The 27,967-nt window shown below is 37.0% G+C and overlaps 1 protein-coding gene across 2 annotated transcripts in view; it reads left to right on the forward strand.

The window, feature by feature from the left end:
• COL4A3 (collagen type IV alpha 3 chain) overlaps positions 1–27,967 on the forward strand; it is a 58,818-nt gene that overhangs the window by 16,033 nt on the left and 14,818 nt on the right. For both annotated transcript variants that reach the window (XM_086844847.1, XM_086844846.1), the window contains exons 4-37: positions 9–53; positions 532–576; positions 855–917; positions 1,640–1,693; positions 2,536–2,562; positions 3,148–3,225; positions 4,177–4,239; positions 4,724–4,759; positions 4,868–4,909; positions 6,320–6,397; positions 7,820–7,882; positions 8,127–8,183; positions 10,493–10,537; positions 11,538–11,591; positions 11,977–12,018; positions 12,718–12,805; positions 13,167–13,202; positions 13,525–13,689; positions 13,892–13,984; positions 14,733–14,828; positions 15,177–15,247; positions 16,433–16,621; positions 17,432–17,600; positions 18,410–18,502; positions 18,976–19,080; positions 20,357–20,454; positions 21,838–21,988; positions 22,102–22,215; positions 23,001–23,168; positions 24,253–24,342; positions 24,928–25,062; positions 25,728–25,826; positions 26,891–26,980; positions 27,345–27,484. In XM_086844847.1, the coding sequence (XP_086700973.1) occupies positions 3,211–3,225; positions 4,177–4,239; positions 4,724–4,759; positions 4,868–4,909; positions 6,320–6,397; positions 7,820–7,882; positions 8,127–8,183; positions 10,493–10,537; positions 11,538–11,591; positions 11,977–12,018; positions 12,718–12,805; positions 13,167–13,202; positions 13,525–13,689; positions 13,892–13,984; positions 14,733–14,828; positions 15,177–15,247; positions 16,433–16,621; positions 17,432–17,600; positions 18,410–18,502; positions 18,976–19,080; positions 20,357–20,454; positions 21,838–21,988; positions 22,102–22,215; positions 23,001–23,168; positions 24,253–24,342; positions 24,928–25,062; positions 25,728–25,826; positions 26,891–26,980; positions 27,345–27,484 (2,685 nt within the window). In that variant the 5' untranslated portion in view covers positions 9–53; positions 532–576; positions 855–917; ... (1 more) ...; positions 2,536–2,562; positions 3,148–3,210. The remainder of the gene's footprint in view (positions 1–8; positions 54–531; positions 577–854; positions 918–1,639; positions 1,694–2,535; positions 2,563–3,147; positions 3,226–4,176; positions 4,240–4,723; positions 4,760–4,867; positions 4,910–6,319; positions 6,398–7,819; positions 7,883–8,126; positions 8,184–10,492; positions 10,538–11,537; positions 11,592–11,976; positions 12,019–12,717; positions 12,806–13,166; positions 13,203–13,524; positions 13,690–13,891; positions 13,985–14,732; positions 14,829–15,176; positions 15,248–16,432; positions 16,622–17,431; positions 17,601–18,409; positions 18,503–18,975; positions 19,081–20,356; positions 20,455–21,837; positions 21,989–22,101; positions 22,216–23,000; positions 23,169–24,252; positions 24,343–24,927; positions 25,063–25,727; positions 25,827–26,890; positions 26,981–27,344; positions 27,485–27,967) is intronic.

The following is a 27,967-nucleotide window of genomic DNA, read 5'->3' on the forward strand; positions in this document are numbered from 1 at the left end:
TGATATAGGGCTCTCCAGGGCTTACAGGCTTAGTTGGACCCAAAGGCGTACGAGTAAGTGTTGATATTTTAAACAAACTTATATGTATTAAATGTCATGCTATTTGCCAGCTTGGTTCAATAATTCATGAAAATAAAAGCAAAACATTACATTTGATGTCAAAATATGGTTAAAATTTAGGACATGGTCTATGCACAAGTATTATTTATTTTTATAACTTTTGCCCTTTTTGCTACACCTTACATCCAGGGTTATTGGTGTATGTATTCAATATTTGGGTGTGCAGTGAAAAAGTCAGACTAGAATACCACAAGGAGTTGTTTGGGTTTTTTTCTCTGGCCAAAACCAGTGTGTGCTACCTGTGGTGCAAGCATTCTGCTTGGTTCACAGTCAGAAGAGTTAAGGAAGTAATGATCTTTTCATAGAATCAAACTTGCATTCATTCCTATTATGACTGTAATCAAAGAAAAATTGCCTAATGAGCTTCTGTTTAATATTCATAATATTATTTCTCTTGGTTAATATCATTAGGGGCTCCCAGGAATACCTGGATTTTCAGGTCCTCCAGGTCTTCCGGTGAGTAAAAATTAAACTGATTTCTCTCTTCAGTCTTCAGTGCAGCTATCCTCAGCTCAATGTGCTCACTCTAGTCTCAGCATCAACATTGTCTCTGTCAATTGGCCTAGAGATAAAAATCTTGGCATCAGCAATTCTTACTCATTGTTATGATTTAAGAATTTATTGTAATCTGTCAAGTCTTGTGAAACATTGCTCTAACATAAACTTTCAGTGTTTCTGTAAGGCAATATGAATGTGCAAAAACAAAGCTTGTGTCAATTTCGTGCTTCTTTTAGGGTGAACCAGGAACTGTTGGTCCTCCAGGGCTCCCGGGTGTTCCAGGATGCAATGGCACAAAGGTACAAACCAAGCTGAGTGTTCTGGAGATTGCATTGGCTGGGCTTCGGAATGGCCAAAAAGTGCTGTAAATTTCCCCCAGTATACAAGAACTTTGACTTGTTTTGGTTTGTGACTTTATCAGCTAGAAAAACTTGTGGCATGGGACCAGAGGAAGGAAAAGTGCTACCTTTTTGTGCAAGATAAATACTTAAACAATACATTAAATTTATAAATTTTAGCTTTTGCTAAAAGATAAGAATAACATTTGATATTTTGACAGATAATACTTTTTTCATTAAATCCAGAAGACCTAATCAGTTTTGTCCAACGTGTCCTTTTATTACAATGGGTTATAAAGGAGATAATTTTATTTTGCCCGTATCTAGCTTGCAGTTGTCAATTCATAAATCCTGAAAGTAATTAAGAGAAAAGGCTCAATGGTAAGTTACAGATTTATCAGGTTTTTTTTTTTTTTCTTTTATGAGCATTAGAAAACAGGGAGTCAGAATGATGCCTACTACAGAAAATCATAGTTTTCTAGTGAAACTGTGAATTAATCTGAACTGTCTAGGATAGAAGTCAAGCTGCATGAAATGGGATGATCCTCTTCTAGGGAAATATGATGGTTGTGAACTCAGTGTGTTTAGTGTGATAGGATAAAAAACTTCTGTAATTACATTTGCCAAAATCAGGCCAAATAATAAACCATAATACGCATCACAATCACTGTTACTACTTTCAGGGTGACCAAGGATTTCCAGGTCCTCCAGGTCGAAGAGGTTCTTCAGGCCTTCCAGTAAGTGTGAAATTCATTATTGTGTGCATTCCTACCACATGAAGTCAGTCTCTGAAGGAGTGTAAAGCCTCGTGTTAGCTCATACTGACACCAGTAGAAATATATAGGTATTCCCATCTTATTAGTATGAAAACTGTGTGATAAAGAGACCAAAGTTTAAAGTAATGCTTTATTGTCTGCTGTTAGGCCTCAACTTCTTAGTATTTCAATTTCTGTATGAAATTCATTGACTGGAGTTGGCTGTCATGGGATACTCATGAAAATTTACCACCTACATCCCTAAAGGTGTCCAAAATATATTTAGTAGTTTGCATTTTCAGTTCATGTGCAAGTATCTTTGAGAAAATAATGGCTTAATTAAGTCAATAAGAACCAGGAATTAAATCCAGAACTACTCACTCTGGGTGCATTGCTTTAATCCTAGGATTTGGGGTTTTTTACTGTAGAAATGTGTTTGAAAGAGAAACTTCTAAACAAATGGAAAAGGAATGTTGTCTTTCAAGTTCCAGTGGCTTCAAATCTAATAACTTCTAAACATGATCTTTATTTTACCAGCTCTGCTGATTTTATTTATTCATTTATTAAGATCAGGCTTCAAAGCTTTTTCTGCCTGCACTTCTAGAGTTATACCTGAAAGATTGACTATTTTTTAACAATACACCCTTTCTTCTTAAATTGAAGTCTGGCCTCTTCTTAAATTGAAGTCTGGCCCCGTAAACATGGCTATGCACCTTCTTCATAAAAATAAATCACCTGAAGAGCACCAAACTTAGACAATATTTAGAATTTGTTATTTCAGCACTCTTATTTTTTTGTTTCAATATGATTGTTCTTCTTCATAGGGAGTTGCTGGTATCAAAGGAGAGAAGGTCAGTTATTTGCATCATATTACAGTATTTATTGGTTATCAACAATTTGTGTGTTTGTTTCTGTTCACCTCTCCATGGGAAACAGAAGGTTTACATTCCAGAAGAAGCAACCACAAAGTTTGGTGCTTCCTTTGTCCTACATTCATCTCAGGTGGCAAAATGGTCTACAATTTTTGAGATTATTGTTACTACTGTTACTGCATGTAGTGAATTTAACACTTTCGAGCACACAAGGAACTTTGAAGCTCCTCCACCAAACAGTTGATGAATTCGTATGGAAAGCTGTAGATGGACTAGAGTGTGTTTTAAAGGGATAAAAAAATAACAAAAATAAATAGAAAGCACAGACTGTGCATAAGTAATGTAGGTGTATCTGTGCTCCTATCAGAGAGCTGAAAGGTCTGCAAAAGGTGCATTTCATAATATAAAGGTTTCATAAAATCTCTTTTAAAGGTAGAATTATCCATAGTGGACATTATGTAATTCTGATCTTGCTTATTTCCCTACAAACTGTATTAGAAGATTTGTTGTACTACAGAGTTCTACAGCATGACTTTTTACGTTTGTTTTTGTCTAATTTTCTAGGGGTGCCCTGCAGAGGGATATAGCCAAGAATATGGTGCAAAAGGTGATCCTGGATTACCAGGAATGCCTGGTCTCCAGGTAACTCAAAATAATAAAATAAGGCACTGAGATAGATATGTATAAAAATATACAGTAATCTGTATAAACACATTCTGTATAATATGAATATGTATTAGAATTATTTTGTATTTTGCATAATTTAAGTGTATTATTTAATATAGATACAGTATTTTTTATAACTGTGTCACTGATTTCTAAACCAAAACCAGTCAGTTTGCAGGCCAGTCAGATTGCAGAAAAACAGTACTTCAGGTATGGAGAAAAACTGGTTACAGCTCCATGAGTTTACCTCTACACAGTAGGAATACAGAATCCTACAGAACAGGAATATGTTGTGTTTAGAATAGAATAGAATAGAATAATAGAATAGTTGGAAGGGACCTATAATGGCCATCAAGTCCAACTGCTAAAATTCCCATTGAAGTTAAGACTGAACAGGTTAGACCTGCCCTACTTCTAGGGTACTAACAAAAGACAGAATTGTCCATATTTCAGTAATCGACATTAACAGGGCTGATTTTTCTTCTGACTATTGGAATAAATATTGGAATAAATAGAGAGCTTTAAATTAAGAAGAAAATAAAAATGTTTCATTTTCCATTTCTTTGAAAAAAAAAGCTTTAAAGCATATGATTTATTACATAGAATATTTGAAGGTTTGAAGGCTTATTAGAGGCATTAATAGGGCTATATGGATTATGAGTCCACATTTCTCAGAGGACTTACATCCTCACTTGAGTAGTTTAATTCTAGAACAGATGTTTTCTCATGTTTCAAAACATATACCAAACAATAAAGCAGTGAGGAAGAATTATACTGCCGTGTTCTCATGAAATAGGAAAAGGAAATTCAGAAGAGCTGCTCCTCTGTTTCTTATTCAGTTCTTTGAATTTAGTCTTTGAATTTAGTGTTGTGTTTTGCTGATAATCTTGCCAGGATATTTATTCCTGTTTCTTTTTTAATATGCAGGGTGCCCAGGGTGCTCAAGGATATCCTGGGGAACTTGGACCACAGGGCCCTCCAGGACCTTTAGTATGAATTTATGTCTCCCTTGTTACTTTGACCTTTGATTTTCCCTAATCCCTATGGAATTACACAGATACAAGTACTTGACTCTCCCAGACTTACTTGATGTCTAGACACCTGTATGTAAAAACTATGTTTTTATGCACGCATCTGATTTTTTTTCAGTTTCTTTTGATTATTTTTTATGCATGATCATTCTATATTTTCAGAAGCATCTCTTGTCTATGTAGGCATAAATTTTAATTTTCAAATAATTACCCATTAATTCACTTTAAATACTGATATGCATAACATTAAGAGATGCATATGTTTGCAGCTAGACTGTGTAAACAATCTGTCACCCACTGGCAATGACTTGCAGTTGTAAAGGTGGAAGAAAGAGTAAAAATATGATATAAATTCTGTGAAAATGGGGTAGTTCAAAACACTTATATCAGGGAAAAATATTGTAAGTTTTTTAGCTGAGGATTCTTTTTTTCCTTTTTTGTAGGGCATGCCAGGGAAACCAGGACCTCCTGGACCTAAGGTAGTCTCAGATTGGTAATAAAAAAGAGAACTTCTGTTATGTGTAACATAAATTAATCCAGGTTTAAATGTTTGTAAAATAAATAACATTAGGGGTTTTTTTTTTCAGGGTCTTATGGGACTGAAAGTAATAGGAGCCAAAGGAAGAAAGGTAATTTCATAAGAAGCTTTAAACATTTTATAAGTTCTGTTTCTGTTTTCTGCGTTTTCTGATATGCTATTGTGAAATGTCTGGGGAAGTAAGTACTGTGAAATGCAAATTTTCAATCTACATGTGTGAGTCTTTTGTTGAAAAATGGAAACATGGCAATGGTGTCTAAGGTCAAAATGTTTTCACACAAGAGCTCATGATATAAATGTCTAGACAGAGGATTAGACACTGAAGTGAAGCCAGTAATTAATATTTACTAACACATAGCATTAAATTAATATATATAATTTGTGTAGTGCTCCTAAATCATTACCTAAGCTGATAAACCTTGGTAAATATATAGCATTTGTAGTCTCACAACTTCTGGCCCGTGTATTTTCAGTGTTAGCCCTTGTGATGCGAGAAAAACTCCAGATTTTGAATAAAAATTGGATAACTTTTCTGTCATGTTCTTACTTTGTATTCCACGTAACCTTAAGATAGGAATTGCTGCAAATGCCCACACTGTCTCTCAGCATCCAGCCTGCAGCTGCAGGACCAGTGTAGTCAATCTGAATACCCTTGCAAGAAATCAGAGCATCTCACAGTTATGCTGATTGACCTGCACAGATACTGCTGTGATTGGTTTAAGCATTGTAATAACTACCAGGAATGTGCTAGGAGTTTCCTGGAAAAAAACTCGCCTAGAGACCTCCTTATTCATTAGCAGTAGCCCAGGTGACCATGGAACATTTTGTTTCCTTACAAAAGAGCAACACATTTTTGGCTGTTGTGCTGCAAATTCAAGCCAAAGCATGCAAATTCATGCCAAAGCATTCCACTGGCTTAAAATCACTGGAAACTGGGGATGTTGTTTTGTTGAGCTCCACAGGAAAGATTACATTGAGGACTTTCCCTACTCTGAAAGATCTTTAATGAAAAAGTGCACTTCACTGCTAATGTTGTCAGTGAAGGACATGTGGAAGCTTGTTTTGTCTGTTAGCACCACGATTCCGTGATCTCCTTGGAATACTCAGACTGCAGTTTGGAGAATGTCACCAAAGACAGTTCATGTAATTTTGTGATTGACATAATTAAATAGAAATATTGTAATCAAGGAGATATTTTTACTTGCTTTAGGGTTAAAATAATTATGTAACAAACAAATAGGATTAAGAATATAAATTTTTTCTGGAGACTTTATCAGAAATCAGTAAATGCATTTTTATATTAAACAGCTAGGGGAAGGTTAAGTCTTCCATATGTCTTTTTTACTGTAATATAAATAGCAAGCAAAGAGAAGTGTTAACTAGATTAATGGCTGAGTGTAGTGACAGAAGAATTCTCACAATATCTAAAGTATAGCAGTAGTAATTTGAAATAACGAAAACACACTTCTTGTAATTTGCTCTATTTTTTTTTTCTTTCAAGGGTGACACTGGGTTAACCGGACCTCCTGGGCCCCCTGGAACTGTTATTGTGACATTAAGCGGACCAGACAACATGACGGTAGTGAAATTGTTAAATACCATCAGACTAGGTTTTACTTTTAGAGGATGTTTTCTTCTTCACTGCTCTGATAACATTTCCTTTTACCCATCGTAATGTATTTCAGATATGTTTAATTAGGTTCTAAGCTCTCTTAAAGAGAGTGTGTGTAGAGCCAGCTAGGCTGAGTCTATGTGCTCATGTGCACATCTGCACATGCCAATGCAATGTTTCTTGCTTACCAGTACCTCACCTGCTGGAAATCTCTGAGTACATGAAGAGTAAATCACTTCTGCTTCACCAAATCTACATGCATGTTCTGAATGGCTACCAAAGCCACAGCTGAGTTGACCTCCGGGACTTAGTACTGAGAATGTCAGACTCTGAGCTACCAGAGTTTCACAGAAGCTTACAACATATTCATGTATATTTTGTAGTTTGTTTTCTCATTAATTTTGCTGAAACATGAGTAATCATGGAAAGTGTTGGAAAGACAAAAAATATGTAAGGAAATAGTCGGAATCAGCTGTAAGTATTGCTTTGTGAATTAAAGTTCTTGCATTGTATCCTTATATAGAAATTAAGCAGCAGTAGTTGATAGAATTTTAACTATTCATATATTAACAGGACAAATCTACGTGTTCTCAATTCCATTTTTCTTACATAATTTGCATCTAATCTATGGAGTCATCCAAAGTCTCTCTCCATTGTGTGCTAAAGTAAAATTGAATTGTGCATCTAGACTGGATTTAGGAGGGAAGAGAAAAATTGCAGAAGCAAGGTTCAGCTTTTAGGAACACCAGCTCTCCTTGTTTAAATCAAATACACAGCACCTGGAGCACTTTGTGGCTTATAATGGCAATTTTTCAGCAGCATTGTGCGTTACAGTTTAGAAACCTCTCAAAACTCCTTACATAAATAGTTTGCAGCATTAGTCTAACCAGATAATAATTAGACAGTTCATAAAATTTGGCTTTACAGTGACCCTAGGATATGGCCCAGTACTGCTACACTGTAGCGTAATTTAATCTTGTACCCACAGAGATAAGGATGCCATAGGTAGCCACTGCAATTATGTTTTGAAAGTAACTCTAGCTCCAGTAAAGCAGCTGAGGTTTATTTGGGTTTTTTGCTTGTTTCTTGTTATATTTGTGGGGATATTTATTGCAGTCCCTTTGCATACATTCACAGATAGGTTGTTTTGACCTAGCTCTATTCTGACATGTGCAGAAATGGTTTCTTTTTCAAACATCATAAACTTAGGCAGGAGCACTGATATGAAGTCTCTGTTTCTTAAAAATAGTCTAATGTTTGAGTAGAACCATCTCTGCTCAAAAAATCCTGCTGCTGACATAAGAATTTCCTATTTGCACAATCAGACTGAAAAGGTAAGCATGGAAAAATCCAAGACCCCACAGTAAGCTCTTCCTTTCTGTGTAATAGGACTTGAAAGGAGAAAAAGGAGAAAAAGGATCAAGAGGACCCCCAGGGCCAATGGGGTTTACAGTAAGTGACCAAAAGTAAATCCTTTAAATCCAGATGCTCAGGCAGCATCACCTAATAAATGTTTCTCTTTACAGACCAAATTATTTCAATCTTTAATGACAAGAATAGAACTAATGAATAGAATAAAATTGCTATTAATAGCATTCCAACTGCATTTATTTTAAAGATAAAAAATTATGAAATATATATTTAACTTAGAAAATGTGATTTTCAAAACATGAGTCTCAGTGTGGTTTTGTTCCAGGGGCTGGTTGGTGATTCCCAAAGTGAAAAGGGTGACCGAGGAGAACCAGGAGCACAGGTGTGTGCAAACAGTTGAATACATATGTGTTAGTCCTTTCTGAAAAACTGTTTTGAACTAGTGTTGCTGTCCAGTTTTTGTCTCACTCTACTCAGAGCAAATTGGCTTAAATTCAAAAGCTTTTTCCTGCAGTAAACTAGACAAGAGCTGGAAGTCAAGTGACTGTACTTACATGAGTACTTGGAGTGAAGGTCAGTTGATTGTGAGTACACTTCTATTTTTTTTGCTATAAAGGTTCTCCTGTTGAAATGTAATAAAAAAGTGCACTGCTAGACATGTACTGGCTTTATAGTGCAAGGGTATAAGTAGAAGAGAAAACATGGGTTTACATGAGGCAGCAGACTTAGTATGTTCAACCAGCAGCTGTGGGGAGACATGAAGAAAGTTGCCTAAGAGTTGCTCTGTTAACAGCATAGTATATGAAAAAATATTTATTTAAAAAACCATGCATATTAAAATACAATTTAACTGATTAGATTTTTTTTTTTTTGGAAGATAATTAATGGAAAGCTATTACTTTCATTTAAATGCCTTTCAAACATTCATATAAAAACTAGTCAGTGACAGATGCAAGGTCTTAGTAACTAAAACTACTAATTCATAACAACTTAATGATATGCAATCAGAGGAGAACCCTAAAATAGTCAAAAAAATCAAAATGTTTTGTGACATTTTCTGAATACAGATTTTGAATACATTATGAAAGCAATACTAAGAAAAATAATTTTCAAATTAAATATTTCATTCAGTGTAAATGTGTATATTTTTGAAACTTTTCTCATACCTCTTGTGGTCGCAATACATTTTCTTCCACAAGGAAAGATAGATAGCAAGACAAGACCCCAGTGCTACCTGAGGGTTGCTCTTTCTTCAGTTGCATGGTGCTGTAACAATGAGGATGTTAGAGAGCAACTTGATTGTTATTTTTATTATTCCTATACATAACAAAAACTTCAGTTTAAGTCACTCGTGTAAAGCTCTAAAAGTTCGTGCTATCCATTGAGTGTTGTTAATCCTCCGTCTTCTGTGTTTCTTCCACATTGTCTTCCATTTGCAAAACCTTATCCTTTCATGCTGTATTTTTTCAGAACTCTTCTTAATTGACTCTTCCTTGTGCAGTAAGTTTACCTTGCTGCTAAAGCAACCTTGCTTTTTTTGTGTTTTGATCTTGAAGAATGCTAAGGAAGTATTGTTAAGACATTGACTGATTAACTGTTCTTAAAAGAAAACAAAACTATTTTTTTGCAATTGAAATTACATCAGTGAGCACAAAATATCAAATTGCTGTGGATTTTACATTCTAGGAAAAAAAAATACTATTTTGTGCAAGTGAGTTTTGAGCGTGTGGGGGCATCATTCTATTCTCCTTATCTTTTAAGTTCTGATATATTTTTGCTGTTTTTTCTGATGCTTACATCTAAAGTCATGGTCTGGTCTTTTCAAAATTATTTTAGATTTCATTAATTTATTCTGTAGGAAAAAAATCTAAAAAGTTTCTTTTTTCTTGTTTTTCTGAGCTTGTAATCTCCCCCTACCCTCATTTTATCTTTTCACTGCCTTCCTGCTGTGGATTTTAATGAACCAAGTTTTCTTCATTTCTGTCTTCAAGGTGGCAAGCAAGGTATCCATATGATCATGTTTTCATTTAAATCTGTTTCTCTCCCCATTTCTCCCCTTTGTCTCCCTTTCCTTGGTCTCCTTATTTTGTTATTATGAATTGCTCAACCAGTCGTTTCTTGTTGCCACACAAGATACAGGACCCCAGCAGATGCTGCCACATGGGCCATGAAAGCAGCAGATACCTCTGACATGTTTCCTCCTTCTGTTTTTACTTTTCCATCTATTGCCCTGCTTCAGATACCTTTGAAGTGCATTCCCTAATCCTTCTCATTAAGTAATTTCTCCTCAAGTTGTCCCATACAGAAATGGGGTTCAGAGAGTTTTCCTTCAGTGTCCTTCTAAGCTTACCATGGGAAGGGCTGCTTGCTGCTGTATTGCTTTATCATTTGTCTTGTTTCTGCAAGAACCTGATTTTTCACCAAGTTTTCTGCACTTGCCAGGCACTTTGTACTGCTGGAGTCTGGCACAAATAATCCTCCACAGGAGGAGGAATGTCCATGGAGTATCTTACTACCTGTTTTTCAGAGTTTTATGAACTTCATTTATGATTAATGAATAATTTAACTTGAATGGCTTTTTACAGTTTACACAGTTTACAGTTATGTGCACAGCATCGAGTTGCTGTGCTCTTTGAATGCAATATCCTCACTTTAAATTTTTTTATTTCATTTTACATTTTTCCTTTGTAGGGGAAGCCTGGAAAAGAAGGTGCTCCAGGTCCACCTGGCTTACCGGTAATGAAGGAAGCTTTCTAAATGTTTTCTATGTTATAGTCATCTGTTTATGACAATTCTATCTTTCTGTCACAACTTTTCTCTCTTTGTGGAATGTGTTTCAAAATGTTGATTTGCATACACAACATTTCCTTCATGCAGCTGGCCTTGGAACATATCGTGTCCTCACAGATCTATGTGCAGGAGGCAGAGGTTCAGTTCATAGTTGTCATTGTTTCTATGTCAAATAAAAAGACCTGTGGCTTGCTGCTGACTGTTTAATAAGTTTGAGACACACTCCAAGTTAAGCAAATTATTTCTACTGAGTTTTTTCTGGTTAGTCACACTGACATATTTGCAAAAGAGTTATAGCTTCCCTTTAACATAAATCGAGAAGAGAAATTAATCGTTTTTAATCACTGGGATCAAAGGCATTGTGTTATGAAGAAAAGTTGTTTTCAGGGTCGTGGCTGTCTTGGCCTGAAACAAGATGACTGATAGCTATTAAACTGTCATTTTGTCAACATATAGTCCTTAAAATATGCCATTTTATAAGCAAAATAGTCTCATTTGTGTACTAATTTAAAAGTTGGAGTTGTTCAAATGTGTTTGAAATACTGTATTCAATTGTTATCAGTTCTATTTACTTCATCTCTACTTTCACAACATCACTGGAGTCGCAGTGACTTTATAAATATCTTACCAAAATTATTACAGCCAGAATAGCCCACTGCACATGTGAACAGATCAGAGACTCTTACACTTGTGCCATGCAGAGCAGCTTCCCCTTGGGAGGGTTGGAATGTGCTGTAATAAATGCAGGTTTGGATGGGACACCTGCAGCTTTTCCTGCAGATATGGAGCTGTACTTCAAACTGGGTCTTCCACTGCAGTTTCTTCTCCTGACCAAGTTGAATTCCCTTTGCCATCACCATGAAAGATTAAAGCTTTACATTTTAGATCTTACTGTTGTCAGTGCTAAAAGATTAATCCTTATAAAATTGTGTGCTGTCACCTGCAGGGACAAAAGGGTGAACAGGGCAAGCCAGGACTGGCTGGAAGGCAAGGAGCTAAGGTATTGTCCAATGGTTTTGTTATTGCTTTTGAGGATGAGGATAAGGTATATTTAGGGGTTATTTTATAATTTTATTTATCACTGTGTATATATGTTTCACTTGGCCTAAGAGATGACCAGTAAGGGTATCATGGATACTGAATGAATCAGCTGAAACAAACCATGTGTTTGAACAGGTGTCCATCTATGTCTGCTGATGAGTTCCTGTAGGTTTTGGTGTATGCAGCTGAATAGTTGTGTAAGGAACAGAGACGGGTGGTGAAGGACTGGTCGGGGACAGTTGTTTTTCTTTAATGTTTTGAGCAATGTACTGAAGTAACAGTGGGTAAATGTCATTCCATATATTGTTTTTAATAAACAAACCTATCTCTGTTCTCTGATGAAGGGGATGAAAGGAAACCCTGGTCCACCTGGAGCTTGTGGTCGAGTAAGTGTAAATTACCTTCATATATCATTTTTCCAAACTATTAGAATAAGAATAATCTAAATTGTTTGCATGAGGCAATAATAGATGTCCTGTAATGCTCTAATCAGGCATGGCTTCCACAAAGTACTGATATTGCTGAGATTCTCACACAGATGAGATCTTCCTTCATATGGAATTGCATACAATATCTGTGCCTGTTTAGACCTCACCTGGATCCAGCAACTTTGGCAGGAGATTGGGCTGCCAAAGAACAATTACAGAAATTCACATGAGTTAATATTTAAACCAATTTCTAATCATTTCCAGAATAAGGGGCCTTAATTCTAACACCCTAAAAACACTTTATAAAGAAAGCAAGAGTTTGAATACTATTTCACTGTCTAGTTCTGCTGTCTCCCTAGTGGCTTCCCTGAAGGCCCCATATGCACCTAATGGAAACCTTCCACCTAAATTGTTCAGAAGAAATAGCTTTGTAAAAAGCTGAAGTGTTTGTGATATTAACAGAGTACTAAAAAAACACTGCTGCTAATAAGAATTATGATTTCATTTCTAGTTGCTTGTAATTAGTAAGGTCTTGTGGTCTCAGAATATCAAAATTATGAATGAGATCAAAACATTGCTTTAATCAAGTATTCAGTGCGAGGTACTGTGATTCTCCATTCTCGCAAATCTTTCTTTTCTTACCTCCTTTCTCTTGAGGCGGAGTATTACGATTATGTGGTTGGTGAAAAAGGGGATGAAGGACCCCCTGGACCTCCAGGACCAAAAGGTCAACGTGGCATGCCTGGTGAGTGAGACATCAAAACTATAATCCTGTAGAAAGGGCAGTCCACTCAAAGGGCATATTGCAGACTACAATTTGAGCAGCCTTCTTCTGCCTTCAGAAGAATATTTCCTAAACTCACATCTAATTGCTGACTTGAAATGTATCCTGAGAATTTGATGTATAGCATTATTTACCCTTAAAAATAATTACAAGTATGCAATGATTGCATGAGAGGTAGATGCCTACTCAGGCAAAACCAAGTTTATTTTAATTTTCAAGCTTAAAATGCAAAAGATCAAAGTTTGTATTCAAAGCAATTGAACAGTGACTTTGTAGAGTATTGAGTGATTTAACTCAAGTTTCTAATATTTTGTTTTTGCAGGGCCACAGGGTCCTCCTGGAAATGCTGGTAGACCAGGTATATGCAATAATAAAATACATTGTTCTTCCTGTCTGTTACACTGAATCAGCTTTATCAAATATTTATTTCAGATGATTTAAAAAACATCTCAAAGTGCTAAGAAATTGTCACCCAGGAGCTTTGATGGGTCAAGTACTTAGTTTAAAGATCATTTTTAAATGTCTGTGGATTCTCACTTTGATTAATATATTTCAAGATAAAAAATATTTGTGGAATGGGTTTGGTGTGTTTGTCTGTCACTAATACTACTGAATTATTACTTAGCTTTGAAATGCTGTTTCTTGTTTAACTCTGTTTTTGTATTTTCCCCTTTGGTTAGGTGTGTCAAGACCTGGTCTGAGAGGTCCCCCAGGATTTCCTGGGCCAAAAGGAACAAAAGGAGAGAAAGGACAAACTGGCTTGTGTATTGTAGGCCCTCCAGGACTGCCTGGTGTTACTGGCATGCCTGGTTCTGTTGGATTGCCAGGTCCTCCAGGAGAACCAGGTACTTCTAGTTGCAGGTGTTTTGGATTTTTCCAGGTAGCTCTCTCTTTTAAATGAATTGATGAATATCTCAAGTTGTAAAGGACCCATAAGGATCAGAATACTGCTTCCAGCTCATCCCTGCAACTTTTTTCTCCCTTAGCAAGTAGAGAATTGTCTGAATAATCTGTGATGTAATGGTGCCATGCTCATTTCATTAACAGGTAGAATAACATTTGGAACTGGCCTACCAGGACTTCCTGGAGAGCCAGGGCGTACAGGACCCCCCGGACCTCCAGGAGACACTGGCATGAGAGGTCAGTTCAGTGACAGATAACTGTCACTCAGAAGTAGATGGTACAAATCCAGTAATCTTCATGGATCCTTATTAGATTTTTTTAAATTTAATTTACTTCTTAAGTCATTTGCTGAGTTCAGAGTTTTAAGAACACTCATTAAGGATAGTGAGATGTCTTCCTCCCCTTCCATCAACTAAAAGAGCATTGATGTGCCAGTGCTGCACACTAGTTGTACAGAACTGTGGCAGGGTGTAGATCTTCACTGGAATGAACAGTTACTACAGTTTGGCACTCTCCTGTACAGTTTTTACTCTCCTGTTGTTATATTCTTGCTGACAGTTTGTCTCTGAAAGAATCTGCAACTTCCAGCCACAGGAGCTGCTGAATCTCTTTACCCTTTGCTTGTCATGACAATGACCCTGAGTGTTACAGAGCTCAGTTGGAAGGTTATGTCCCTTACTTCTTTTGAGAATTTGGCTTGTCAGTAGAGTGACTGCATCCAAATTATTTGCTAAAACTTGACTTGAAAAAATCAAGAGTTTTAAACCAAATGTTTCTGTCCTTTCAATTAGTTATACTCAGTTCTGATTGACTTTCTAACCAAAGGTAACTTAGTACTGTCTTGGAAGTGATCTTCCAGCAAAATCAAAGCTATGGTTCTACCACTCCTGACCAAAAAATGTTAGCTATAACAAGCTAAGTAGCACATTAGTTAAGCTTGAAAATTACTTGCTGTGGAGCAACTAATGATTTCTTTTCATTCTAGGTGATGATGCTCTTGTGTGTACTGATTGTAGCTACATTCCAGGAATGCCTGGTCTTCCTGGTTCTCCTGGGCCTCGTGGTCAGGATGGCATGCCTGGTAAATTATTTTGTTCCTAACAGGATAGTAGGAGTGCAAATGATTTTGGTTTTAGCATGAAAATCAGATGTGGGTGTGTCTGCAGCCTGCAGTCCTTAAACTAGTCCTGAGGTGGTGGTGAATGTGAGAACCTGGTGCAGCTCCCTCTGCTGATATGAGCACAAGCCCTAAAACATCAAAACTCAGAGTGCTGATAGTCTTTAGGTGCAGACTGAAGCCAGATCAGTCTATGATGAATAGTCAATGTAACAACAGAAACATTGAATACTGGGTCCAGTTATTAGAGCTTGTCAAAATCTATGTCCTTGTTTTCATTTTTCTTTACAAAATATACTGTTTCTTTTGCAGGTAGAGAAGGAACAACAGGTCCAAAAGGTTCTCCAGGTTCTCCAGGAACACCAGGGTTTCCAGGGGCTCAAGTAAGACTGTTTTTTCAGACTAACATTCAGATCCCACAAGAATTAGTTCAGAGAAATCTCATGGCTGGTGTTACATGCAGTATCACACTGGGTGATCTCAACAAGGTTCTTCCTGTAGTAATGAATGTGTCAGCATGGGAGGCAAGGCAGACAATGTGATGTATTGATCACACAGCTATACATGAGCCTGGTTGCTCAGTGCAGCAAGTTAGCTCAGGAAGTGAGGCAGGTAAATAAATACCTGTGTGATTAACCTGTGCTGCATTTCATGGTGTTGAGACTGCTTTTTCTCTCTGGTATGGGTAGTCTGTAGTTACCTTCTGCTCGTTTATATAATTCAATAATCATGGCAGTGGCTGTAAAGCATGTATAGATTTTTGTGTGCTGTGATCTTTGTCAGACTTCTTGCTTCTCTTGTTTCCAGCATACTCTGGAGTTGCTAATGCCCCAGCTGTGCAGAGAAACTTGTTTCTCATCATACTCTCTTCAGGGATGCAAAGTCACTCCCTCCTGGGAAATATTATAAAGGGGGAAGTCTGCCACCTGCTGCCACACATGTGTTACTTTGTTGTGCTAACTTGTGCCTGTAGTATTGATTATTTATGGGAAAGTACAACCAGCGCTGTCCAATAAAAAATCATGCACAGGTATTCGCTATGGTGGCTGCTGTACAGATGCAGAATGAGTCTGCTAACAGGCTTTGCCAGGAGCCCCGAAGAACTTATGAGCCCAAGATCACTAGAGCCCAGTGTGCTTTCAGCTGGGATAGCGTACCCACTTTGTAACCTTTGGGGGAGAGAAGGGAGAGGGAAGTTTACTATGAACAGAGCCAGCTGTGACACTTAAGAGTGTCTCTGGGGAAATATTCCCATGTGGAGAAGAAATCTCTAACTAGGTCATAAAGTCCTTCTTTTTGCGCCATGGTCTTACCTATTAAATTATGCTACGTTATTCCTGCTTGTAGTAGCATAAATGAAATGGTAGTCTTGTCAAAGGAAGTAAAGGCAGGAGAAAAAGAAAGGGAAAAAACCACAATAACCTGTTCATTGAAGTGTGCTATTACAGAGAATAAAAATGACTATAGGGAGAACCCCTCTGAGGTATTTAATTAAAAAAACAAACAAAAAACTTTAAAACAGGTGGCATACATCTAGCACTGAAGTGCTTTTGATAACTCTATTCTAGGGATCTCCAGGTTTTAGAGGAGATCAAGGACGTAAAGGATCAAAAGGTGAGCCAGGATATATACATCCAGAGGGGCCAAAAGGTGAGCGAGGAGATCCGGGAGCCAGGGGAGACAAAGGAAGAAGAGGTTCAAGTGGTTTTCTGGGAAGACCTGGTTCTAAAGGATCCAAGGGTTCTAAAGGTGAAGAGGTGGGTAGGCACTTCTTGCAATTTGTATGGAAGTCATGGAAACCTAAGTCAATATTTTGCCTTGTACAACAATCTGTTTAATCTATGCAGATATTTCAACTGAATATCCCCTACCTAACTGAGGGTACTGTTCTCAATTGTAACAACCAATACACGTGAAAGAAGGAAAGATTCTGATGTAATACCAGAGAGAGATGAGGCCAGTGTAGGCACACATTGCACTAGTGAGGTGTTAATTTGGATATTGATACTGGAGCATTTTCTTGGATTTCTATGATGGATAAAATATTTTTAAAAAGTATTTTCCTGAATACCTATAAAGCTTAATGATTCAAATACTTCCTCTTCAGTCTTTATGGGTTAATCTTCAGTGAGAAACAAAAACCAACAATTATTAACATGTTATGTTGGCTGAGAAACTGTTAACATGATTCAGATATAACCGTCTCTAAACCTGACTCCACATTATTCAAAGAGAGTCAGAGATGAGGTGGGTTTTGTTTTTATGCCAAATGTGTTTTAAAATCAGAAGAAAAGTGTACAGCACAATAACACTGATTGGAAAAAAACCAGGCAATTGTATTTATTTGTAGAATTTCCCTCTTAATAGACCTCTGTTTGTAACCATGGATATTCAAATTTACATTCATTTAATCACAAGTAAATCAGCGGAAAAAAATTTTTCTTAAATTATCAGAATTGCTCTGTTACTAAATTAATACTAGATTATTATCAGAGAAATGGGTGTTTTGTTACGAAAGTTATGGTATGGAAACCAAGTAATCCTTGGTATATATGTGTAATCATTAGGGATTGGCTGGATCAAAAGGAGATAGAGGACTACCTGGTTTGCCTGGTATACTTGGACTTCCTGGAGAAATGGGGCTTCCTGGACTGCCAGGTTATGGACCACAAGGAGTAAGAGGTTTTAAAGGCTCTAAAGGAATACCTGGACCACCTGGATTACCTGGAGAAGCTGGTTTGTAGCTTCCCTATTTTACTGTGTTTTACCTTTGTTAAGAAATACTTGATTAAAATTGCAGAGATAGATTGAAATCAAAGACATGATTTATGAAAAGAGAAACCTCTCCTTGCCATGGGACTTCCACAGCATTGTCTCAGCTTTGGTCCCTGAAGATAGTAGCAAAAGTCTTAGGGTGATAAGATAATCGAGGTTGAAAGGGACTCTACAGTCTGAGTTTCATCTCAGCACAGGGACAGCTCTGAGATTAGACAAAGTTAGTCAAGGCATTATCCACTTGTCCTTGAAAATCTCAAAAGGTGAAAATAGCACATCTCTGGGCAATGTATCCCAGTGCTTGACTGAACAAAAAGTATTCAAATATGCATCCAGATGCAACCATCAGGGTTATGTGTAAAGAGCATAATAATTTTTACTGCTGGAAACATACCAGTGGAAAAACTCAGCTGAGTGGCAGATACGGTCAAGCTTGCTTAATGATAATGCCCATTGAAGCCTTTATAACATGGAGCTGGAGATTTAAGCACTTCTCAGTTGCATCATTTTCCTGATGACTTTCTGCTTCCTTTTCTGGGTCTCCACTAGGCTGCAGGAGGGCTGAGATATAGACTGCAGGTGTCAATAAAATTATTTTACTTAATGATGCCAGGATGTGAAGGCTTTTCAAAATCTGTTGTAGTTTCAGAAATTTGGAAATTGTAGAAGACATTTTTAGCCAAGATTGATCACTAATATTTTTAAATGCTTGAGAATACGTACTGCCAATCTACATGCTTTTGTAATATTTTGTAATGTATTTGCTGAAGGTCTGAAAGGAGAAACCAGTAGGGCAATTCCATTACCTGCATTGCCAGGACCTCAGGGACCACATGGTTTACCTGGACCCCCAGGAGTGCCTGGTGAGTACAACACTAAATCAGCAAAACAGTTAAAATCAGAGATTGGTTAACTGTAAGTCATCTTTGCTTGGGCTTTCTAGAAAAACAGTCCTTAAAACTGTCCTGAACAGCACAGGAAGTTTTTTGACAATGTTATGGTAGCTTCTGTTCTTAAAGTTGCTTCTGTTTTAAACCTCACCTCTGTAACATGTGTTTGTAACCTCTCAAGAGTGGAAGATTCTTGTCTGCATGTAGGTGTTTCAAGTAATTTGGAATCTGGCTAGATTGCATTAAACTCACAGGTTCATACATGCTTTGGTATTGTGAATGGAATTAACATTTTAACTGTGAAAACCTCCAGTGGAGGAGAAATAAATTCTAATATAATCTACAGTTGTCTCCTTATTGATAATGATAAATTATAACACACCTAATCTTACAAGTTGATGTTCTGTGGTAAGATAATTCACAGTTTACTTCTTTTTTTTGTACAGGTAGGGTTGGAGCAAGAGGTCAGCCAGGTGATCCAGGACATTCAGGACCAACAGGTGACACAGGCTTTCCAGGACTTGGGTTTCCTGGAAACCCAGGTCCAAAAGGTAAAACACTCTTTTTGATCTTTAAAAAAAAAAAAGAAAAAGCAGCAAACAAAAAAATTTAAAGTACACCTTGAAATAATTAGCAAATTAAAAAAATAAATCAATTACAGACAGATAAGTGTTTTTAGCAGTCTTGTAATTTACTGCCTTAAGTCTTAGAAATTGCAAGTTTGAAATATTTTGAGGTATTTCAGAGTATCAAGTATCAGAGCTGACAGTAGGGAAATATTTTAAAAGACACTGATGCTTTCTGGAATACTGCCCAAACAGGTGCAGCTATCTCATCTGAGTGCTGCACTTAATTCAGAGGGATTCTCTTTACCTGGATATGTATTACAGAGACAGAGCTGTATGAGTGTCAGTACTTTCTAATCAATTTTGGTTATGTTCAGTGCAATACCTGCTCTATTGTGCTGGTAATAGAAAACATTTTTAATACAGTAAATTTGGTCATTCCTCATGCAAAGTTGTAATTCCCTCTGAACACTAGAAATACTAGGAAATTCTCATAATCCGGTAAGGACAGGAGTTAACAGAAAAAGCTCAGATACTAAGATTTGTACCAAGCTGCTCAGAGTGGGTTCACTTTAAAAAAAGAACAGCGACTTGCTTCAAATCATTTAATAACAAATAGTGTTAAAGTCAATTTTGAGTGAATATGTAAGGAGCAAGATGCTCTGTGTCAGGTCAGTTCTGAAGTCAAGATCAGAATCACTAGGTTGGAAGAGACCTCTAAGATCATCAAGTCCAACCCAGCCCTAACATCTCAATTAAACCATTGCACCAAGTGCCACATCCTGTCTATTTTTTTAAACACGTCCAGGCAAGTGACTCCACCACCTCCCCAGGCAGACCATTCCAATACTTCATCACTCTTTATTTCCCTTGGTGCAGCTTCAGGCTGTGTCCTCCCTTTCTGTCAGTTGCTGCCTGGAGAAAGAGACCAACCCCTACCTGACTACAACCACCTTTCAGGAGGTTGTTGTAGAGAGTGATAAGGTCACCTCTGAGTCTCCTTTTCTCCAGGCTAAACAACCCCAGCTCCCTCAGTCATTCCTCATAGGGCTTGTGTGCCCTTCTCTGGATGTGCTCAAATGTCTCAACATCCTTCCTAAGCTGAGGGGCCAGAACTGGACACAGCATGCAAGGTGTGGCCTCACCAATGCTCCCTTCGGCTCATGTAAGCTCCATTAGTGTCAGAGGCTCATGAACACGCACGTGCAAATACCCTTTTGTAAAATAAAGCATCTGCACTGTCATTTAATTCCTTTTGCAGGTGATAAAGGACTTGCAGGAGGCAGAGGCCCACCAGGTTGTGAAGGAAAGATTGGAGATCCAGGACGAGCTGGAAACCTAGGACAACCAGGACAAAAGGTTTGGTTAGAAATACAGTGCAGACTTTTCCATAGGTCTCATTCATTAAATTTTATACTGAGCAAATAAGTAAAATATTGTAAGGAATATAGGAATTCCTTTATTTCTTGTCTAGTTACGCACAAACTAAATTGAAATTTAGTAGTTAGAAATGAAATTAAATACTTTCTGTAAAAAGGAGCTCAAGCCAAAATTTTAGATCCAAATACAAGATTCAGAATTCCAAGTGTTTGGGATGTTTTCCTACTTCAGCTTTCAGACCACAAGGGAGGCTATTGCATTGCTTATAGCAAATAAATTAAGGCCACAGCGTATGAAAAGATGCCCGTTCAGAAATCCAATTAAGCATTTATTTGATGGAGGTCATTGACAAGTAAGTATTTATTTCATTTAAGCAAGTGCTCTGTTGAATTGAAGCATGAAGAAAGTAGGTTGGAGGTAATACTGCAGCTACTTTTGCTGATCAACAGAAGCTAATCTACTGACTCTTGACTACTCTGTAACTAGGATTTCATTTTGAACAAAATATTAACACTTAAATGATTTGAAAACGTTGCATTTCTTTTTGTCTGTGTGTGTCCATATTTGATTCTTTTGTGTGTTTTTTGATGTGATGAAGGAAGGGGGTTCAGGTTGTGAATTTCATTTTTTTTTTTTAAACTATTGAATATGTATTTGATGTCACAGAACATCTGGATGTGAAGTGGCCTCTGTGGTCCAAGTGACTGGTATAAGCTCAGGTCTACTGACCTGCTTTATGAACATACTGATTTGCTGGTACTCAAAACCACTAGCAGTTCAGTCAGCTAAAAAACCTACTAATTCAAACTTTTCAGTCAGGGAGTACACTTGGGGTCCTTATGATAAAACCAGTCTTCATGCAAAACAGTGTTCAGAAGAATGATTTTTCAAAACCCCAGCATGTGACTGAGTATTCTGAGACATATCTGGGTGCTGACCTAGAGTATTTAAAAAAATAATTTGTTAAAAACAATGTGACTACGATATAAAAAAAGGAAAAGTTGTATTTGCACAAACTCCACCCCCACTTTCAGATAGATATCCAAAGCTTTTCACAGCTACAGAAAGAATCCCAATGCATTAAAGACCAAAAGGAGGGAAGTGTCTTGCATTGCCCAGTAGCAAGTTCTTAGGGTTAGGAGACATAGTTTAAAAGCTGTCTAGATTAATTCCTCAGCTGGCCAATAAGGAACATCCAACAGTCTGCTGAACTGGGGCCATTAGAAATTATAGTGTGAAAGATCCAAAGGGAATAAGGAGAATTACCCTAATAAAATAAAGTCATTATTCCCACAGTGGAGAAAATCTTTTGGCAGATTTGCAAAGCAGAGAGGACTGTTTACATTTCTGTCTGTGTTGCAGGGTGAGCCAGGCATGGTTATTCCTGGAGAACCAGGAAGAATGGGTTCACCAGGAGGTCATGGCAGTCCTGGCTCAAAAGGTGAAAGTGGTCTTCCAGGACTCCCAGGCCTACCAGGGCATCCTGGCTATGATGGTGATGATGGCCTAAGAGGTAATAGAAGTTCAGGGAGAACAGCAAGTTATTTTAATAAAAGCCAAGTCAAACGAAGTTCACTCAAAGCCTAAAACTTAATTTGGCTGTGAATCTGCTCTCATGTCTTTTAGGAGATCGTGGCTCACCTGGAGTTCCTGGAGACCCGGGTTTTCCAGGGAAACCTGCTGAATGTCTTATTGGCCTGCCAGGTTTGCCAGGTGGCCAGGGAGCTACAGGCCCACCAGGTAGGACTTTCTGACCCAAAAAATGCCATTTGGCTGGGTGAGTATGGGTTTCGTTTCTGCCTTCCAATGGCCTGAGGGAGCTGAAATTGTTTCTGGATATTGGTTATAGAATAGTATGCAAGAAAACATGAGTCCATTTAAAAGATGCTCTTTCTGTAGAGGGAGGAAGCACATACACTGATGAAGATGGATTAAGACCCTGATTCCACCAGACAGTATAAACAGTAATCACAAACTGACCCAAATTCCACAGGAAAAAGGATATTTCAGTCATATCTCCTCTGTGGGACTGAACTTAGATTCTGTGGTGCAATGGGATTGCTAAAGAAATAAAAGAAAGGAAGAGCTCCGCTAGGTAGGAAAACAATTTAGGGTCCCAAAAGTACTTGTCTGTACTGCATATGATTTTCTTTTTTAAAAAAACACACTCAGGTATGCAGCACATTCCTTCTCTTATATATTATCTCAAAAGGATTTTTTAATTATTTTTTTTTAAGGAGTAAATGCAAAATCGGTGGGGTTTTCGGATTTGGATTTTTCTTCTTTTTCTGAGAAAAAACAAATTTGTCTACTCTCACTTTTTTTTTTCTTTTCCTCTTTTCATAAAACCCAATCCACAGCCCTTGTAAGATTTTCTGAATGTGTCACTGGCCTTACAGATCTCATGTTCAGCCTCCGACAGGCAGAGTTCAAGAAGAGTTTTATGCTTATGGTGTAAAGACAGCAATGAAGGTTTGTTTTTCAGACAGATCTATCATACTACCCTGTCCTGCACTTTTTTTTAGGAGAAAGAGGTTTACAAGGCTCAAAAGGAAACCTAGGTCCTCCTGGTTTGAGTATCCCAGGAATTTATGGAAAGCCTGGAGAACCTGGATTAACAGGTCGTCAGGGATATACAGGATTACCTGGTCCCAAGGGACAGTCTGGAAGGCCAGGAATCTCTGGTTTGCCAGGTAAGGATTCCCCAAGTGTTTGTTTTGATGTAGCAATTAAGTGAGTCTTTGCAGAAAGGTGTTTAGCCATAAGGTGTGCAAAAAGGTCATATTTTTCCAGACTGAAGATGCTGAAATATTTTTCCCTCAACAGTACTTATTTATCATTGAGATTTTATGGAAAACTAATAAATAACTCTTCCTTAAATGATGAGCGTATCTTGAAGCTCTCTTGACACAATGTGGAACTTTCTGTGATAATCTCCTGAGAACAGCATTTTATGTAGTTTTTTATTCAGTAACATCTTTGCAGTAGGACATGAAATAATTAATATTCAAAGCAATTCCCCCTTCACAATGGGAGTGCAAAGTGTTAAGTTCTTACTCAGCGTCCCTTTTCAAAAAGTTTGTAATGCCATCTTCTTTTTCTTAAAAGCTCAGATCTAGAGTGATAGAATTGAGTCAGATCAAGCTCTGTCACTACCAAGAGCTAACTAAGTAAGCTAAGTGGTCCCCATAGTGTTGATTTGTTTGGGTTTTTTCTTTCAGAAATACGTTGAAATTTGTTTCAAAGAATAAAATAAATCAGTCATATAATACTTCTGATTTCTAATAAAGATTTTTATTTAATATCAAATTATTACACTGTGGTAAGGAGATGGTACATGCTTTTTATATTGTGGATCTGTGAAGTTTTACATAAACATGTAGCACTTGACTCAGTTATGCAAACATAGGCTTCTGGTGGCATTTGAGGGAGTTATTTCCCAGGTGGTTTTTTACTCCTGAGCCAGAAAGGAAGGTAATTCCCACATATCTCATGACTGATCTCTCATCCCTGTATGGGTATCTCAGATGCATTATCCCTACTGTTAGTTATATTCATTTGTAGGAGCTGTTGCAGCTACTAATTTAGGTAATTTGGGGGTTATAAATCATGATCCTGTGGTTAAAGATGAGAAAACTGGCTTGGACAGTTACAGAAATGGACAAAAACTAAAATAAGCAATTAAACACTGAAATGAGATGTGTAGATTTCTGAAGTAATGTTCTGTTTAACTGATCTAATACTAATAAATATGTTCCTATTGCTTCAATCCCACAGGTGCAAGGGGAGATCCAGGTGTAATGGGACTGTTAGGAATTCCTGGACCCCCTGGCATGGTTGGAAGGCCAGGCAGCCCTGGTATCAGAGGTGAGTGACCACTTTATCTGCCTTTGTTATCACCTGGAATACAGGAATTAAGTTAGTCTTGTGATCCTTTTTTTTGTGCGTATTATCACTTCTGAGTACAGATGTTGTACTGGAATTTCTTTGAGTTTTGGTAAATCTGTCTTCTGCATATGTGCAGTCTGCAGACTAAATGACAACATCATTTTTCAGCAGTTTTGACTTGCTACCTTTTCTTTTTCATTTTTTAAAGTGGCTGGTGATTTGCTCAATAAAGAGCAGAGAGAAGTTTTGCTGGTTTTTTTTCCATCCTGTGTAGGTACCATTATTGTATTTATTTAACAGACACAAGATTGTATATTTATTCACTGTAAGAAATAATTTCCATGTCTTGCAGGAAAGACAATCATTACTTGCTACAAGTAATCTGTACTTGTAGGTGTTTTATAGATGACTGGAGCAGTTAAGAAGCTAGTTTAGGTTGTTGATTTGCAATTTATATTTACATATGTAAATTACAATTGCTTTTGAAGATTGGCATTATCTGGTTTCCCTTATTATATCATCTAGTCAAGCCTCTTCAGAAAATTTCACTCTATATTCTTGCAGGTTCTCCTGGCTTCCCAGGAATAAAGGGAAGAAAAGGATTTCTTGGAGAAAAAGGTGAACCAGGTGATAAAGGTTTTCCTGGGCCATCTGAGACTTTGGTTGGTATTGGGGACAAAGGAGAACGAGGTTTAAGAGGTACACATTCATTGTTCTGTCATTAAAACTAGTCAGGGTTGTCATCTGTTTTGCAGTTCCAGTGGACTCTAAAATACTGAATAAACTGACTGTACTGCTGAGAATACTCACATGGTTTTGAAATAATTATTGCTAAACACTAGAACACTGCCTTCTTATTTATGGGGCATTGGATATTACATTGAAAATTCAGTTCAATTTTAACAAGTCCTTATTCCATTTAAAAGCTCTTAATGCTAAATAATTTATCAGTAGTACCAGGAGTCTTACATATAAATATGCTATACATTCATGTTTTTACACATTTAGTATTCTGTGAGCAAAGAAATGACTGCACTTACCAACCAGATGCTGGATTGCAAAGCAATGTCATTATTTGCAATGTTAATATGAACTCTCGGTATGAGCTCTATGTGCTTAACTAATACTATCTGGGTTTTTGTATCCATGTTTTCCTATGGAAGCTTTCAGGAACTTCCTATTGTCTGCATATGAAAAATATGAAGTTAGATAGGAGCTTGTGTTTTGCTTATCTGTGTTCAGAGTGAAAATCCTATGCTCTACTTTTGTTTCATTAGCTTAAAGACTTATAAAATTTTAAACTTTGTACAAAAACTTTTATTCTAAGATCTTGTTTTGTAATATTTTTAAAATTTTCATTTCAGGAGTTCAAGGCCAAATGGGTGTAAGGGGAGAAAAAGGAGATGCTGGTGTGCAAGGTCCCCCAGGTGTTGATGGGTCTGAAGGAATGCCTGGTCTACCAGGTATGGAATATTTATATTGAAAATTAGTGTGCCATGTGGACAGGGAGATACTGCTGCTCCAATGCACACCAGCTTGGCTCCAGAAGCACCACTGCATTTTCTGTATTAATTCTGAAGCTTTTCTGAGAATTCAGAAACTGAGCAATTTCAAAAGCTGCTATTTGAGTCATAGCAGCTATCACTAAATGATTCTTTGTTTTCTTTCAAATATAGACCACTGTTTGGGATGACGTAATAAAAAATAATATTAAATCCTGAATAACAATAAAGTCTAAAACCTGATAAAGCCAGTGAATAAAAATTAATGTTTCTAAAAAGTAAAAAGGTTGCATTTGCAGTATTATTTAAAAATTAATTCTAAAATATTACCAATTTGTACAAAAATATTTTAGGATTTTTTTAATTTCAGAATAATTATATTTCCCTTTGCAAAGCCTACATACTTGACTTGTATTTCAAAAGTTAGCAAGTTTCCAGTGAAAAGCAGGTTTAAAAATGTCAGGAATTGGCACACTGGAATTTAGGAAGAATGTTCCAAGAGTGTTCTAGGTGCATGAGGATCTTTTAGTCATTAAACTGAGTGCTAATTTAGCTAAATTAATCTCAAGGTGAGTAGGGGGAAAAGTGCCAAGGTCACACTCAAGAGCTTTTTATTATATACTAGTCATGAAAAATCCATAACGAGTAAGTAATAATGTGATTGTTCTGTGCACAAAAAGTAAACTGGAGTTCAAGCAATGAAAGAATCCAGTGCATAAATACAAATTTGTGATCTTGATCAAATTCAGCTGAAGTATATTGCAGTGGCTCCTAAGTGCTGTGGTCACAAACCTTAACTTCAATGTTGATACATAAAATGTTTCTTATTTCTTTGATTTTTCTGAAAACAATTATGATCATTTTATCTGTGTCTGGGGCAATAGGGTCCATGTTGATTATCTATAAAATAGTAATATAGCAAAAGAAGGTGTGCGGTAGAGGATTTTGTATTCATGACAGGTCTAACATCCAGACATTGTCTAAAGCAAATATGTGAAGATGACATTTATTTCTTCATCTTGCAGGAGACAAAGGATTTATGGGTCTTCCAGGGGTTCCTGGCAGACAAGGATTCCCAGGTGCACATGGAGACAAAGGAGACATGGGAATTCCAGGTCATTTTCTCTCAAGACCTATTACAAATTCATAGAGCTCTCTAGAAGCTTTTGCACAGGTCTGGGCTGTTAATGTAGGGACACCACACAATATTTAGACTGGGATTTATTCTGTAGTGTTCACAGATTTATCTTCACCTCAGCATTTGCTTGACTTGCAGAATGCAATTCTCCCTCTCTATCTAAATTCTTTAATTTCTATATTGTTACATGCAAGAACCTCCTTTTAAAAATAAAATAAAAGTTTAAATTGCTTTGATGAAGAATTAACATCTGTATATGTAAGCAATAGCTCACAAAACATGAGGTGTGAAATGCAATTATGATACTTTTAAGAATGGTATCACTATTGGTATTTTTCCAGGTCCAAAAGGCCAGAAAGGATCTCCAGGCTTTCCAGGACCATCAGGTGACCCTGGTCCACCGGGCTATGGTGGCTTTCCAGGTGACAAAGGAGATCCTGGGTACCCATCTGCTGGGCCTCCAGGAGAGCCAGGTTCAAAGGTATAAAGGCACTAGAAAAATTTTCCTGTTAGGCAGAGCCTTTGACTGTAGAAACAGAACAACAGCATGTAAGCAAGAACTGCAGAGTTTGCAGAAATAGATGATTTGTTAGTGGTAAGAAATACAAAAATTTGATTGTGTCATTACTCAGGAGAAATTTTTTATTTCATTATATTTCATTGTTTCATTATATTTCACTTCTTTTGTGCAAGAATTTCTTATTTATAAAGATGAAATATCTTGAAGTAACTTGCTTTCTGTAAAAGTTCCTAATTCATTAAGAACAAGGGTGTTAAAAACTATATCAAAACCTCATCTTAGCAAATGCAAAAGTTTTGTAATCTAAACTTGTACTGTTTGGTTTTGACAGTCTGGTAATATCTTTGCACAAGATTATTTTTCTTCTTCTTACTAATGTGTATATAATTCAGTGTAAGTTATGTTTGGTCATAAATGTATATTGCTAAGAACAAACCAGTATTT

Source organism: Cyanistes caeruleus, chromosome 10 (assembly GCF_971803275.1).
Source record: "Cyanistes caeruleus chromosome 10, bCyaCae1.hap1.1, whole genome shotgun sequence".
Lineage (NCBI taxonomy): Eukaryota > Metazoa > Chordata > Aves > Passeriformes > Paridae > Cyanistes > Cyanistes caeruleus.